General features: G+C 40.4%; 1 protein-coding gene across 4 annotated transcripts in view; it reads left to right on the top strand.

The window, feature by feature from the left end:
- C11H8orf34 (chromosome 11 C8orf34 homolog) overlaps nucleotides 1-16,399 on the top strand; it is a 365,888-nt gene that overhangs the window by 207,795 nt on the left and 141,694 nt on the right. For 2 of the 4 annotated variants that reach the window (XM_038347783.1, XM_038347781.1), the window contains exon 8: nucleotides 14,301-14,427. In XM_038347783.1, coding sequence (XP_038203711.1) covers nucleotides 14,301-14,427 — 127 coding nt within the window. Of the gene's footprint in view, nucleotides 1-14,300; nucleotides 14,437-16,399 lie in introns of all 4 variants that reach the window. The other 2 variants (XM_038347782.1, XM_038347780.1) reach the window with 1 other exon arrangement.

Genomic DNA, 16,399 nt, shown 5'->3' with positions numbered 1-16,399 from the left:
CAATCACACTAACTTCCCAGTCCTTCCATATCTATTCCTAACCCCTCTGACCTCTTCTGTGAAAAAAGTAAAAATGAAAATAAGAATAAAAAACAAAAACCAAGTTCAGTTTGAGATGTCTATATACTCACAGGAGCATGGTCACATTCTCAGTGGCCTGCCCCTAAAATGGGACTGAGTCCTTCCCTCCTGCACCCCTGATATTTCTCACCTCACGGTTTCCATGGGTGGAAAATCTGGGTATACACGAGTGAAGTTCTGTATTTCACATGACTATAACCAGGGTGTCAAGCCAGGCAAATGAAGCAACCTCTGCCCCGAGGTCACATGACTGTCAATTAAATTCAGTGTCTCAAAACTTCTTGAACTCAAGGCCTGATTTCCTAGCTGGCTGTTTTCATCTGTTTCATTGCTTGAAATATAGCAGACATTCAACAGACGATAATTTTATTCTAAAAATTTGACTTTGAAGAGTGGTATTTTATGCATGGAGTTTTCTAAATGTACATTTATTAAACACAGAAGGTAAATGATAGGATAGCTTATGCAGCACAGATTTTAGAAATCCTTATTGAATTTACTTGAGTTCATACAAAATTCACTCTATCTGCAGGCCAGACACATCATTTCTATTTTGATCTTCTCAGTTAATTCTTGCATTGGGGACACCTAACAGACTCACTAAGGGCTTCACCCATAATATGCTTCGTGTATAATGTGGAGCTAATTGTGGCATGCAAAGCATGGTATTTGGATCATGAAGTTTTGTGCATTTGATATATAACCAGTAAGCCTTTATAGTCTAAGGACAGCTCTGGAAACTAAGTGCAAAGCAGAGACCGTGAGACAGTGGCTGTAAATTGATTTGTGAACAGTACAAGCAGTGAGAAGTGATTGTATAATATGATTTCAGAAGATAATATACATTGCGGAGATAAAGATAGAAGATGGAAGACTGGAGGATCCTTTTTTAGGATCCTCAAAGACACCATGTATTAAAAGGCAGTAGTTGAGAAAACGTCTGAATGAAGGGAAAGTGCATAGAGTGTACCACTGGGGGCAGGGAAAAGTTTTTCAGGGTGAGGGCGGAAAGCACACAGACTGGGGAGATCAAGACTCTTCAGTCGGTACAAGAGTGGCTAGGCTAGTTTATAAACACAGTCTGTTATACAATCAAATGGTATTCATATACTTTATACTTTGATTCTCTTTATCACAAAATACTCATTTTAAAAAAGCTAAACATGTATCTTGTAATATTATACAAACTGAACTGGTTATTTTTAAAATACATATGTGTACACATAATGCATGTAACAACAATTAATGATTAAAGACGGCATGAAAGCAAGGGGATGGGAAAGAGAGAAGGGAAGGAGGAGGACTGTAGTTAAGTGATCATCTCAAAAAACTGAGAAAGTAGTAAGGAACTATGTCTTCTTCAGGAAGTGAGATGATATCCACAGGTAACACCATGCCTTGTCACATCTTAAGATATGTCCCATGGAGGCAGCTATCCAAGAAAACGGAGCAAAATTGGAAATGGTCTTGTAAGATTTCACTTTGGGTGGCAAGGCACTGCGGCTTGATGTGTAAAGGATGCGAACAGCACATGGATTCCAGGAAAGCATCACAGAATGGAAAATGGCTTTCTAACGTGAGAGACATGGTGACAGTACAGCGGGTCATGTGGCTTCCTTCTCAGTGATGGGAAAGGTATGTCGTGTGCAGCTTTTCACCTGTGACACACCACCAGGGAGCGTGAGTAGGCAACCACAGCCAGAACACATCAACAGCAATTTTAGGATATGGCAAACCATGATCTTTTATATTTTCCTCTAAATTCAAATCTTTTTTTAAACTTTGTCTCGAATGAATCCATACATGAGAAAAATAAAAGGATTGGAAGATAAGGGAAAGCTGTGGCACTTAGCATTATTTTTAGATTAGTCACACTGGATTAAAGTCTCCAGGAGTGTGGCTCACATAACATACTCCTCACCATTTCCTGTGGATGCTTCGCGAATTTGTTAGAAGAACTAGCATCTTCTTCTGGGCTCGAAGAAGAAAGCTATTGCCAGATGTCTTACTTTTTTTTCTGACTAAATGCAGGAGCTTCACAAGTTACAATCGGGTCAACCAACCCAAGAGTTGTGATTCACTTACAGTCTAAGCAAACATTCCAGCCTACACAAACTCCTAAAAATTAAGTGGTCATGAAGATTGTTCCATTTGTTCCATTCGCAGCAATCATGTGAGGACTGCTAGGTAGAAAGAATATAATATCAGTATATTTATTGCACTTTCCAGTTAGCAGTAGAAACAGAACATGTACAAATTTAAATCAATATAAACATTTCCTTTTGCTTATCAGCTTAATATTTCTCTTTTGTTTATCAATTCATTAGACAAGAAAATTAAATATTCTTTAATCTGCTTCAACTTACAGTATTAAAATAGAAAAGCCTAGCACAGCCTTTAAATTCCACAAAACTTATTTCCCAAATAAAAGTCTATATCTTGTTTGCTAACCTATCGCTAGTTTAAAACTGGGGATTTGTAATTTCTGTTCACTACCAATTTGTTCTAATGATTTATAGATTTTATTATTGTTACAAACTTCCTTTTGGTGAAATTCGTGCACATAGAAAAGTTTTAAAGTCCTATTTCGGGTATGACTATGAGAGTGGAGAAACCTGAGGTGCTCCTGGGGCCTCCCCAGGCTCGTCCTATGGTTCCCCCTCTCTACTGCAGTATGTGCCAGCAAAGAGAGTCATGTTGCGTTTTCTTTTCTTTCCTTCCCTGTTCTGGAACCGTAACTGCCTCACATAACAGAACTATTTCGTACGTATTTTATTTGATCTTGTCTAATTTCTGATGTTTTCTTAACATTTGTTTTATTTTCAATAATTCGCTCAGAATGTGTAACATCTGTTTAAAACATTTGACCAGATCAATTTTATTGATATAAATCAACAAACCGATTGCAGTGCAGGGAAAGCCACCATGTAATTCTTCAACTCATCAATGAATCACTGTGAAGAAACTTACACTTGAAAGGCTTTTAATTTTTCTATAAAGTTCCTTGAAACAGATGTGAAAATTCACCCATCTCTCACACTGTCTAGTTCAAACAGCTGTAATTATTCCATGGATTACACTTGAATGAAATGAAAGTCCTGGGATTATTTTATCTAAGCAGCTGCTATTTTCTGACATCAAAACACTATTTTGCTTGATTTGTTCTTGGTTATTTGCCAGTGAATAAAGATAAAATGCCTGGCCCTCAGTGGCGAATTAGTTAACTCTTCTCAGCTACGCTCTTGGGACTCAGAAGAAAGGCCACAGTTTTATAAGCTACCCTTAAGCAGAAACTTTTGCATTGGATTTTCTGTTGGGAAAGAAAAAAAAAAACTAATGCCCTCTCAAAAGTTTAAAATGTAACATTATTATAATGTGCTTATCTCTTCTTATGGTGCAAGAAGTATTGATGCTTGAATTAACCTAGGGATGTGAGCTCTCAGGTCTCCCCAGCCAGCTGGTAGGTAGCTCCATTTTGAATCATGTCCCCCACTCTCTCTGGGGTCATCTGTGCCAGTATCCTGCAGGCAGCATGCCTGAAACCAAAGGTATTACATTTCCAGTCTCCCTGAGAGGTGAGAATGTGGAGAAATTGGCTTGGATTTCACATTCAGCCCTTCAGTTAGTCTTCATATTGTGTTGGCCCGCCTCTGCTTTTGAAAATCCTTCCTTCTCTTTCAGTGCTTCTGCCCTCTTACAGGTCCCAGAGTTAGTACACACACTGAAGACCCAGGCTTTCTGGTGGCTAATCCTGTGTTTTAAATTTAAACTACTGTGTTTAAGAGAGCTATAAAACAAAACACCTCTAACCTGTAAACCCTACTTTCCCACGGACCAATAACTTCCTGGAATGCTGGGGGCTGTTGTTCACGTAGGATAGAGAGCCACATGTTTTTACTTCTGTAAACAAGCTTGGTTGCCCAGCTGCACAGGATGTAGGCAAGAGGTAGATGGCAGGAAGTACGTCAGGAGGTATGCTTGCTTCTTATTGGATGAAGGTGGGTTGAAGTATGTAACCTTGAGGGTTTTGCCTTTAAAAGCCCCGGCTATGGTGATTCGGTACCGTGAGCATGGATCTTGGGTGTATACCTAGTCAGCATTCGTAGCCCTGGCCAGTATTTAATAAAACTTGCTTCAAATTTGGGTCAAAAAAATTGTGGTAGTAGTCTTATTCTGGCCTAGTGGGATTAATAACTTCTTCCAGCTTTAGTTCTCTGGGTTTTTTTTTTTCCTTTAGTTCACTGTGCATTTTATTTTTTGTGTCTACAGATTAGCACAGCAAAATTATTCCTTCAAAAACCAGTTACCCGGAGCCAATACACGTAAGGATCAATTAGTTAATTAACAAATTATTAAAATCAAAGAAGCAACTTTTGTTACAGGGGAAATGGGATCTCTTCTTGGTCTTCTTAGTCTCATTAACAAAAGAATTTAGGAATGGAAGCTCAAGGGCAGTTCCGTTAGCATTTAAGATCCTTACACACTCCACCCTCCACCACAGCAGGCAAGCCATCACTGTCAGAAGCTACCAAGAGAAGAAGGCAGGAGAGGAATTGGAAAGAAGGTAAGGTAGGTCATTTAAGTGAACTGGGAGGTTAGAGATATGGCAGACAAGCAGCCACATAGTGAGAAAGGAGCATAGGGAAAGAGCAAGGAAGCCCAAGAACCAGAAAAGACAAAGTTTCCAGCTGGCATCAAAGGAAGGAGGCTAAAGAAGAAAAAAAGGAGTCTATTCCTTGCTGATCAGATCTTGGAAAAGACAGCCAAACGTTACAGTGGCTCATAGGGACTACCCTGGGCTGCAGGTGGGTAGGGGAATGGGTTCTTGCAACACATGCAGGAAATGGGAGCAAAAGGAGGGAAACAGTCTTTACTAAACAAATCCTGAGTGTTTGGACCAGTTGCTGAGGAGATTGTCGGTCAGTCCTGGAATGTCATGTGTTTTAGCCATTATCCACTTACATATTGTCTTCCAGTCTCCTCCTATGAACACTCCCTGCCTTGCAGAAGTAGGGTTAAAGCCCAGGGCTCTAGAAGCTCACTGTTCTAGAAGTCACTAGAAGTGACTGCACATTTGCTTTCAGAGTCAATTATATCCTAACATAGTTCAACAATATTTTGTTGTATTGTCATTGTGGTCTTGTAATAAAAGAGTGATCGTGAAGCAGCATTGGATGTCAATCCAATGCCCAAAGTCAAACACAATGATTGTACCCTTAAGGGATGCTTCAGAACCAAGAACAGCTTTCCAGTCCAGGCTGGAGAAACAACCTCACAGATATAAGGGCAAAATCTAAGAAGCCCTGTGGCCTTTCCCTTATCTATTTCAAACAGTCCAGTGTAGAAGGAGATCCTAGCTGTCATGTTGACCTCACCGTGACTAATACACAAGAAATATAGAAAAAACACAGTTATCAATTTTTTAGCTTTGCCAACAAGATGAGACACAACCTGAGCTTGATCTCAAGGAACCACAGGGCAGAAGGAGACAAAAAAGGGAAATGACTCTTGCAAGTTGTGCTTTAAACTCAGGGGTATATGTGCATGTGTATACACACACACACACACACACACACACACACACACACACACACACGGGTGGGGGAAGAAGAGGCAGGTAAATAAGTATAATACAAATTAATTAAAATCAAAAGGGTAACCTAGATGTGATCACCTAGTGTGTGCCTCTGAACATCTGACAAGGTGAGGTCTGGCTCATGGGATACAGAAAGGTAAAAATGTCTTTATTGTAAATTAAGTAAACAATTTTCTTTGAGATTCTCAGGCACGTCCAGAGGAAGGAATGAAACCCTATCCAATGTCATATTCACTTAGGACCTAAGTTGGTTTTATTGCTTCTTTAACAGAAAATAGTTATGTATGAGAAGAACATGAACTCTATCAGTAACCTTTACGACAAATGTTTTTGTTTTGCTCAAATTCTGGAGGGGATTCTTTTCCTTCCTGTGTCCCTATAATCTCCTTGTCTTTCTTTCCTGCCTCAAAATAAGCAGAAAAACAAGATAAAATGCGTACAAATGAGTTCATGTGTATAGGGGTATCACAGGGACATGGTTACCCAACAACGTCCTGACATTAAGACATTCATATTCCCTGTGTTACGGAGAGAGGTCTGCAAAGATGGAAGTCATTTTGAAGTATAATAAATAATTTTCAAGAGAGACAGATGGATCAAAGGAAAGAAGGTTTTAAGACAAAGCTCTGCTTGGATCCTGAAGTGAGTGAGGATACGTGTGGCAGGACTGAGTAACTGAGGATTCTGGTGAGAGGGAAGTGACTTAACAGAATTGCTCATGAAACATTTCTAAGATCTTTTAAGGTTTTCTACCCTTCTTCTGTACACCAACCTTGATATAAGCTGTCTTCCTTTTTTGATAATTTCTATTTTGCTCCCTTAAATAAGGAAGGTGGTTAAATGAAGATGCAACAAGAAGGAAAAGGTGCATAGCTCAGAACTTAGCTTTTTTATTATTTAGTTAAGGGGTCTCGTTTTTCTCATCTCCTACAACAGAGGATGGTTGCCTTCTATGGCACAGAGGCTATATGTAGGAATTTAGGATTAGATATTGTTAATAAGGAGAGACTCCTTACCAGTTAAAACCTTGCCTCTCCCTCCAAATGGAAGCATAAGAATGGATAATATGAAAAGTGTATTTAGAGTTGGTATAAATGTTTACTGATAATTGTTTGGCTAGGGCTAATGCCATGGGTAGCACAATGCATTCAGCCTGTTTGTAAGGTGTTTCAGATAGAAAGGACCCAGGCTCTAGAACTGAGTCCAAAGTGACTACAATGCATCCCACTCAGGAAGCTTCCTCCATTTCAGTTGAATTCTTATCCATAAAGTATACAGGAAGCTGACCAACAAGGTAGAAACAGAACTCTAGGAAAGGGGTTGAAAAAAATGATACAATATCTCATAGACATTGTGAGGAGTATTTTATAGCTCATGGAAAACAAAGAAGAAGAAACATGAATACATGCAGATCATGGTGGTAGTCTATCAGGAAGGATTATCTGGGAAAAAACAAAGCAAAACTGTTTTGTAGGGAAAGGCTAAGTCGGACAGTTAAAAAAAGAAATTACTTTTAAGGTAAATGACAATGGAATGAGAAATTTGTACAAGGAGAAAAAAAAGATAGAGTAGGGGATAAGGACCACAGATTTATTGATAGGGTGGCTTCATTAATGGCCCTGTCGTCTTGAACTAGCCAGCATGGACCATCTGATTTCTTGACAGCTAGAATAAGTGTGTTATAGGAGGTATTTCTTTGTGGGACACTGAGAGTATTTGTTTCCAGTACTTACTTAGTGCCTAACAGGCTCCTGTGTGCTCTAACATTTGACCTTATCCTGTTGGCTTTGAGTTAGAAGCAAAGACAGAAACTCAGTGACTGGAATTCATCAGCCGGATTTTGACCAGATGAGCTAAATGTTGCAGAGCAGGAGAGTTTGGGGCAGTTGGGAATTGGTAATAAGACCTATGGAGTAGGACATAATCTGTAAGAACAAAGTCCAGAAGTCAGTCTTCAAGAGGAGGAGATAGGAGTTTCAGATCTAATCCCAGTTGGGAGGTTTCAGTCTTTGAATGAAGTAGAATTTTCATTCAGTAGCAGGATCTGAGATACGGTGCAGAGTCGACAGAGAGGGAGGTATAGAGACAGAAGAAAGTTTGACTTTAAGGGATTTCTTACCATTTGCCTTGGTGCTCTATGAAGTTTTCTAAATCTCTAAAGCTTTTAGAGTCAAAGACATCATGTAGGGCCCTTGATAGCCATAATCCACTCTGCGTAGTGGTCAAGCACTACTACAAAGGAAAACCAACTGCTTATGTTTATTATAATACCCGGGATAAAGAATTTGAATTTATAACACAGCCAAAGTGAGAATCTTTAGGTAAGTAAGATTAAGTAGTACTCTCAAGTAGGGCTGGAAAAAGAAAAGAAGGAAACAAATATCCTTGTGAATTCCAGTTTCACTTTTGGAATGTATGGTCTGTAGGTGGGAGGCTGCGTGTTGGTTTCCGAGCCGCCACCCTGACCCAAAATAATCACATAGAAAGTGTATTAATTACAACACAGTTACAATATCTGTATCTGCTTTATCTTTTATCATAACTAAGGAAAACTATAGCTATAACTATCTATTCTTCAACTCAATCAAAAACTCCAGAAGGATATAATATTACCTAAGTTAACAAGAAGTGCATTGTAAGCAACTTCCAAAACTCTAGAAATAACAAAGACAATTTGCTGTCTGGACAGTCAACCAAAGTTCTTCTGTAACATTGGGGCATCCATATTTAACCTACAGGCCCACAGTATCTGACAGACTTCTCCATGAAGCAGGAAATTTGAAAGACTGCTTCGTCTCTATTGGCAGTTTGTCAGTTGCTTTCTTTTGTATCCCGTATAATATATGGTAGACTCTTTCATGAAACAGGAACCCTGAAGTACTGTCTCACCTTTAAGTAAGTTCAGCAGTCATATTTCTGTGGGCCCTGCATTTCCAGTTCATACAGCATACCATCAAGCAGTCCAAGCAAGGACAGTTGCCTAAATGGTTAACAATCTCCAAAGGAACCTCTTCAATGCCCATCATTCTCTTGAATAGATTGGTGCTGCCAGGAGCACATGTTGTCATGAAAAGCTCTACGTTCTTAAAACATTTTAAATGCCATATTCTATTAGTCTTTGAAGAATACCTATTCATCTGAAATATATATCTGTACATCTAGAAAAACCTAACTAATATGACTAGAAGCTTGGCTATTATACATGACTATCTATTATCCTGCATTTCTTAATTATACATTAAATTTTTAAATGCACTGCACAAACACAATATCTTAATCAAGAGAAGAAATATACATATAACAAAATTGACCTTAAATTTATAACAATAAACCAAGATCCATACCAATGTAAAGTATTTATGTCTATAGTATATCCCCTTACAAATGTAAACAAACATTTATGAACAATTCTTTAGGGATTTTGGATGTTGTTCTCTAGACTAATTCCTGCTGATCAGGGCACTGTTAATCAGGTATTTCATGGGGTATCCTGTATAGGTCCATCTCAGTCAGCAGTTCTGAAGCTGTCATGGATATTGGACCATCTGGGTGATTGCTTCAGGGGATCTTGTTTGATCAAATCATATTAGCTGATAAGGAATCCTCATCTTTCTATCATTTGTGGAAACAAAAGAAAAACCTCTTTTCTAAAACATCATATCCTTAGACCCAATTTTGAAGTCAAGATCCCTTTAAAATATATATGTTGGTTTAGTTTAGCAGCCCATACAATAAAATGTCTCTCTGTACTTATTTCATTCACAGTCAAACAATTCAAAGAAAACACAATACTATACATACTCTCTGTGTATTTTTCATCATTACATTGCTTATTTTTTTTACTCCTTTAATCTATGACTATTGGTACTCTGTCTCTTTAAATACTTTACTTTTTAAAAAAACATTTATTTTTTTTATAACAATTTCTTCTGTCTTCCAAGCCTACATATATATCTTCAACACCGTGACCCATTTAGAGGTCATTTTCATTTGACTCTGTTTTTATTACATATCTGTAATCATTTTTTGACCAGGAGCACTTTTTGTCTTTTTCGTTTTTAAATGCTAAGCATTCCTGCCTATTGACTCTGGCCCTGTCCAACATGGCAGAAGCATGTTCACTGTTTCTAAGAGTGCCCCAGCTTCACAGGTGCATTGGGTCTATGTCACAACTAAGCAATTTATAACACATTGTTTAGAGACCCCATTTAAGTGCTCAGTCTCCTGAAAGAGCCACAACTGTTCATGCAACCAGCGTGAACCAGGAAGCCCTCCCCTAAAGAAGCTGAGCAGCCTTTGCTGGCAATACTGAGTCAGGAAGACCTCTTTTAAAGGAGCTGAGGTGCCCCTGCTTGCTACAAGCAAACAGAGCCCATCCTAATAAAAACAAATGAGGCTACCAAGAAGCTGCACTTCACTTTCTTCTTCTTTGTCTAGAATTTCTCATCAAGCTCTCTCAGGTGGATGTGGATGTGGTTGCCCGCATTGTTGCACCACTTGTAAGCAGAGACTGCTCTTTCATTTCCTAACTGCTCAGACCTGAAAAATAACACAGAAACTTATTAATTACAACACTGCTTGCCCAATAGCTTGGGCATATTTCTGGCGAACTATTATATCTTAAGTTAACCCCCTTCTTTTATTTTATATTTTACCAGGAGGCTTAAGGTTTGTTACCTCTTGCTTTTTGGGCAGTTGCATAGAGTCTTCTTCCTTCTGCAGCTACACAGTATCTCTTTGACTCCGCCTACTTTCTCTCTATACTCTGTTCGAATTTCCTACTTGGCTTTGTTCTGCCCTGCCATAGTCCAAAAGCAGCTTCTTGTTAATTAAACATAGTCACAGCATACAGAGGGGAATCCCACATTAATCCATGTTAAGATTCAACAGGCCTGGGAAAACCCAAGATCTGATCTAAATCTAGGGTTTTTGGTTTACTGGCATTGAGATGGGCAGACATTTTTGGTTAACACCTGGGAAAGACTTACCAAAGATACTGGCACTGGAGAATAAAAATACCTGGCACTGGAGAAGGGCGGAAGCCTTGGTATGACAAGAAGTCCTAATGCTGGAGATGGGAAGTGCAGTGGCAAAGGTGGAAACGTGTCCCCAAGGCAAAGCGGCTAGGCTCACCTCTCAAATATTTTATTTCCCAACAAATTAGATATTAAAGAGATAGGTGGGATTGAGAGAGAGGCAAAGATGTGTCCTCCTTCTCAGGCGAAATGTCATTAAGCATGCTGACCACAACAGGGCTCAGAAGGTAGAGCTTCCAGGCTGAGAAGGCAAGACAAAAGGAGACCTCCTCGCAAGGTCTTTCCAAGAAGGTAGAGAGGAAGTAGGTCTTGCATTGCAGGGAATCAGGCATTGTTATTAAGCAAACTGTGAGATGGACCACACATAACTTAGACAGCATGGCAGCAGTCACAGAGATACTGGATAGGCAAGTGAGATTGGTTCTGCGACCACAGCCAAGTTGCCTTAGATCCTGGAACTCAGAGGTTTGGGATCCATTTCCAGCAATGCTTTAAACCTTCCCTCTGAGAGAAGTGCTTTTAACTAACAAAGGTAAGCAGCTCACCAAAGGCCAACATACCATAATTCTCCCCACCTTGTAAAGTTTCATGCAAAAGAATTTAAATCTTTTAATATCTCTCATGTGGTAAAAGTTTTCTTAACCCACAGCACCCCTCACCAGCTTTCCTGCCTGGGACAACTGATCTCTTCTCCTTCTACCCCACTTTCCTTCATTTCATTTGCACTGGCCCTTTAAGAATTAGGCAATCTGAAAGACTGTGGGTCAGTCCCCAAGCAAGGGGGAAAAGCCACAGTAGCCACCAGTGCTAGAAAGAAACCTAGTGCTCTTCCTGCCCAGATGTGCTCCTTAGCCTAGTTTACCCTTCTTGCAAAATAAAATTTCCTTGTCCTGTTACTTTTACGTTGTTTGCATGGGGTTTTTTTTTTTGGACATGGATGCTTCCAGCACCTGCTTAGGGACTCATAGGTTTGGCTGTTCCTGAATAGTTAGTTTTATATAGTTGGCTTTGAGTTAGAAGCAAATACAAAAACATGGAAGCTGGAAGTCATTGGCCACACCCTGACTATTTGGGGTGACTGCTGCAGAGGTGCCGTTACGCTCACTGGATGGGTAAATCAGAGGCTGTGGTCAAGGTTCTAGCCATAGAACTGTACTATTCTCTGGATCTTTGTGTCACCCATCTCTCACAATTTCACATTCCTTAAATCCTTTCATATAATTTGTTTCTACCTAAGACCAAAAGACAGGAAATAAAGGGAAATTGGGAAGGGACAGGAACCCCTCACTTTGCCTTTTTGCTGGCTGAGAGTCAAGAACTACAACATAATGGGAAGGATCAATGCGATTTGCAGAGACAATATTCCCTGTCTCTTAGAATTATCTCAAAAAGTACCTTCAGTCAGAATGTATACTTTGAATTTAAACATATTAATCTTCTCATCCCTAAAATGGATCACTGTTTCTTATAAAACCACCTTGCAATTTAATTAGGATATATAAATAAACTTATATTTTCTAAACATCATCAAGCTTGCTTCACTTTTAAATGTTAATGTTCAAACATATTTTTAATTTATTCTTTCATAATTCCCTGTAAATATAGTCAGTCTCAATCCATGTTTTCTGACATCTCCCCGATCTCATACTTTTATTTTTTAATTTTATTTCATTTACCCACCAAGTTTAATTAGTGCTTCTTCTATGTCAATGTGTCCACAAATGTGGGGCCATTCCCCTAAAGAAAACTGACTTCCTTCCCTAGAAGCCGTCAACTCTGAATGGCTCCTCAGGGTGGCGTGGAACTCCATGTGTGCCTCCTGCAAGCATTCTGTCATGCTGAATGAATTGCTCTTATGGAGGTGCATGCGCACAAGTACGGGAAAGCAGGTAGTTGTAGCTGCTGTGGTTCCATGAGTGCAGTGATCTGGCATGCCCAGAAGACATTTCGCCTCAGTATCCCGGCCTCTGGTTCTTACACTTTTTCTGCCCCTCTTCAGTGCTCTTCTAGAACCTTCTGGGGAGACTGTATGATATAGCTGCCATCCTTATGTCTGCACACTCCACAGATACTGACTACACTTGGACCAGTTGTAAATATTGTCTACTCTTCACTGTCCAGAGAACCTCTGTAAAGGAACAGAGGATGGGGAGCTGTACTCACCCAAAAGTACGGAGCTACACGTATTGACAAGGCAGCTTGATACTATGTCCATTTTAAACTTGGCTTACATTTTGAAACTGGTTGTAAAATATAGCCTTTCAACAATATAACTTCAAAAGCCACAGACTCATTCATGCTGCTATCAAGGCACTAGAGAATGTTTGTTGTAGGTGAGGATGGAGTAAAAACAGTGAACTAGACCACTCCATGAGTAGAAAGAAATATTTATTGGTGATCAGATTGCCAAGGCTGTCTCTCAGGCTGGGGGCGGAGGGAAGAAGCAAAATGGCAAAAAAGCAAGCAGATTTTGTAGGACAGTCTACAGGGTGGGTATCTTTGGGCTGATACAGATTGTTCAGATTGATAAGGAACAGGCAATTTGATGCCCTTATGAAGATAAATGACCTTTGGGGCTGGATTATAGGAGGGCTAAGGTGGGTTTCTTTACAAGATCTACTTTCCTGGTAAACAGAAACACCTATCAGGAGACTCCCCAGGGTGCTGAATTTATGCTTCTATTTACCTGATCAGAGCCCTTCTGTTAAGGACATTGTCAGCAGTAGCCATTTTGGGGGTCGGCTTTGGACAGAATATTTGTCTAGCTCGCTGCTACCTACACTTAAACCTAAAGTGTTCATCTCTACTTAATAAACCCAATGCAGCTTCATAGGGACTGACCCTGATTCTTTGGTATAGGCAAAATCTGGCTTTCCCTGAGTGGATAAGGTAATTGTTCTTTCCTGTCCCTTTAAGAGACAAGTCCCGCACTCCATCCTGTGTGTCCTGTGGCCCCACCACCCAGCCTTCTGAGGCAGGCAGAACTTCCTTCCTGCTTGCAGCCTGAATCTCGAATCTCTTCCTTTTCTGTCTCTCCCCCGAAAGAGGCAGCTTCTGCCTCTCTCCATTCTCCCCACTTCTCCCCTCTTAGTCTCTCTTTCTCTCTCTGCTCTTCTCCCCTTCTCCCTTTCCCCTCCATAACCCACTAAATTAATATCCAATGGAGCCCTGTGTCATGGTCTTGTGGCATGCCCATCTGTCTGTCTCTCCTCGTGGGACTGGTGGCCCCATCAAGGTCTCTCACCCACCATACGGCTTCCTTCCTGGGACTCATGGCTCATACTGCCCCCTGCAGTCACTTGGGGAACTGTGCCATCCATGCCTGGGACTAGCTGCTTATTTTTATTTAATTCATTACAGATAAGCCCCTCAGACTGCAGGTGGAGGTGTCAGGCTGTGTAGCTGCTGTTGACACAACTATACCCAGGAAAAATGGAAAATATAACTATACATGAGTTGGTTTATTTTATAGAAAATACAAAATAGTTGTTTACTTTACAAATTATGTGTAGGTACTGTAAAACATGTTTTTTTTCTGTTTAATTCAACTGGATTTAATTCCTCCTGTTATTGTTGTGTTTTTGCAGAAGATCTGGATGACCTAAGAATGGAGGGCGTTACCACTCTGGTTCTTTCTGGGAGCAAATTTAACCAAGGTCGTCCTACGCACCCCGCTGAGCCACAGGCCAAAGTCACTCTGAACTTCTGTTCAAGGTGTGCCAGGTAAAACATACAGTTGGTGTATGGTATATAGAATCATCGTCTAGACTTTGATGCAGAGAGTGTAGCTTGTGCTAAGAGCACATTTTCCTCCTAATTACTTTTGTTCCTACGCTGGCAAAGGAGTTAGTTTTGCGGTTTGTCTTTGTGCTCAAGGCCAGTCTGACCAACGTTGAATCAAAGAGCTTAGCTGGTTGTTCCTTCACAGCTTGGATGGTGTGGAGTCTTCCAGCCTCCGCAGTACATTTCCCATCTGCTCTCCATTTTCCTTTCGAGAGAAGAGTCAAGGGGCTTGAACACCTAGAGCCACCTTGAGTCATCTGCCTAAAAAGCGTTTGTTCAGGTATAGCTCAAGTTCTGGCCTTTGAGCCTGGCCCTCACCCAGTTCACCTCCTGGTAAGAATTTAATCAGTTTGAGGCTTCGGGGTTTTGGCAGCTGGAGGCAATCTTTGCTTACACTCCATGTGGCCCAAGAAGCAGCCTGGTTACTGCCAAGTCAGCTCTGGGCTAGAAGCAGCTCGCCAAATAGCACCAACCAACTCATTCTTTTGTAGGAACTAAATCTCATTTGCAAAGGGCTTTTAAGTCTGTTTAAATGATAAAACAAGCCTCCTAACCCTTATGTAAATGGCGCAGATTAGCAAGGACAATGTAGTAGCTGGCCAATTTTATCTCCCTTCTTTCTGTCTAGCTGCTCTATTGTGCGGCTTGAGAGCGGATTAGTGGCTGGGAAATGAGGAGAGGGTAAGGGTAGGAAAACCAAATCGGATTTTTGTAGCTTTTCCTCTTTGGCTTTACTCCTTTGAAATTTTTATTTTAATTGCCATTGGCTTAGGAAAAGATGAAGGAAAACTCCCAGAAAATCAAGGGAAGTTGTTTAAGGATATTAGGAGAACCCGTGAAGTACAATAAAGGCATAAGCCTCCAACGTGGAATCCTTCAGGCACTGGGTTTATATTTTTATTAGGACTGAGAGGAAAACTGCTAATTTTGTTTACTGCTTTTATTTTCCGAGATAGGGATTCTCTGTGTTGAGTTGATGCTTGGTGTTTCATAACATTTATAGTTGTGTTGGATCAAGATGCGTGTTCTCCTCAGAATGGAATGCCTGTCAAAATATCTTGCTAAACTATTCAAGACTGAGTTGAGAAAAGACCAAGCATGTGCTTGGAGCTCCTCACCGTTCCGCTTTCAAAACGATAGAGTTGGATTGCAGTCACAAACAACCTGTGTTTAAAGTGAATTCACAACTGAATTTACTCAAGAACTACTCAATCAAGTAATAGTGGGGTTATTGGTGTGTCTGTAACAGAATGTAGATGGAAGTACGTACAAAGCAGAGGCAATACCAAAATTTTAATAAAGAACATATGCTGTTTGAGTGACAGGCACACAGAGGCCTCATTCTCAGAGAGGACTGCCTCCTGAGAAGAAATGGCGGGCCTATTGGAATAGTTACTCGGTTTTACTTCTGGAGTCACTTGTGCTGGGTACTTTTGGGGTCAATAAGCAGACAACCCACTATCTTCTTCCATAATAAATTTGTCCCTTCAGGGCTCAGCTCCATGAGTAAGGAGGGGCTAGGACCTAATTGTTTGAATAGTGCTTTGAAAAGGGAAGAGGAGGACAGGTGCTCTTTGAGGAAGACACTGTCTTGCCTCAGGTGGAAATAATCTGAGGGTGGGGTGTACTAGGACCCAAGACATTCAATGACCTCCGAAACCATCAAGGGCGATGTCACAGGATGAATTCCATACACAAGGTAGGGTGAGTTTCAGAAAGTGAGTTATTAACGCTGAAAACACAAGAGGAAGGGGGCAGGCAGAACTTGTGAATAATGGTGGCAGAGGACTTCCACTGTTAGAAGTAAATACGGAGCGGCTAAGAAAGAGAATTCAATAAGAACAAATTTTACTTCTGCTCACAAGCATGTACTACTCACTCACCTAAGCAGAAGAGCAAGTAA

The sequence above is a fragment of the Arvicola amphibius genome, chromosome 11 (genome assembly GCF_903992535.2).
Source record: "Arvicola amphibius chromosome 11, mArvAmp1.2, whole genome shotgun sequence".
NCBI lineage: Eukaryota > Metazoa > Chordata > Mammalia > Rodentia > Cricetidae > Arvicola > Arvicola amphibius.
Note: the sequence above shows the minus strand (reverse complement) of the source record. Positions and strands in the feature narration are given on the sequence as shown.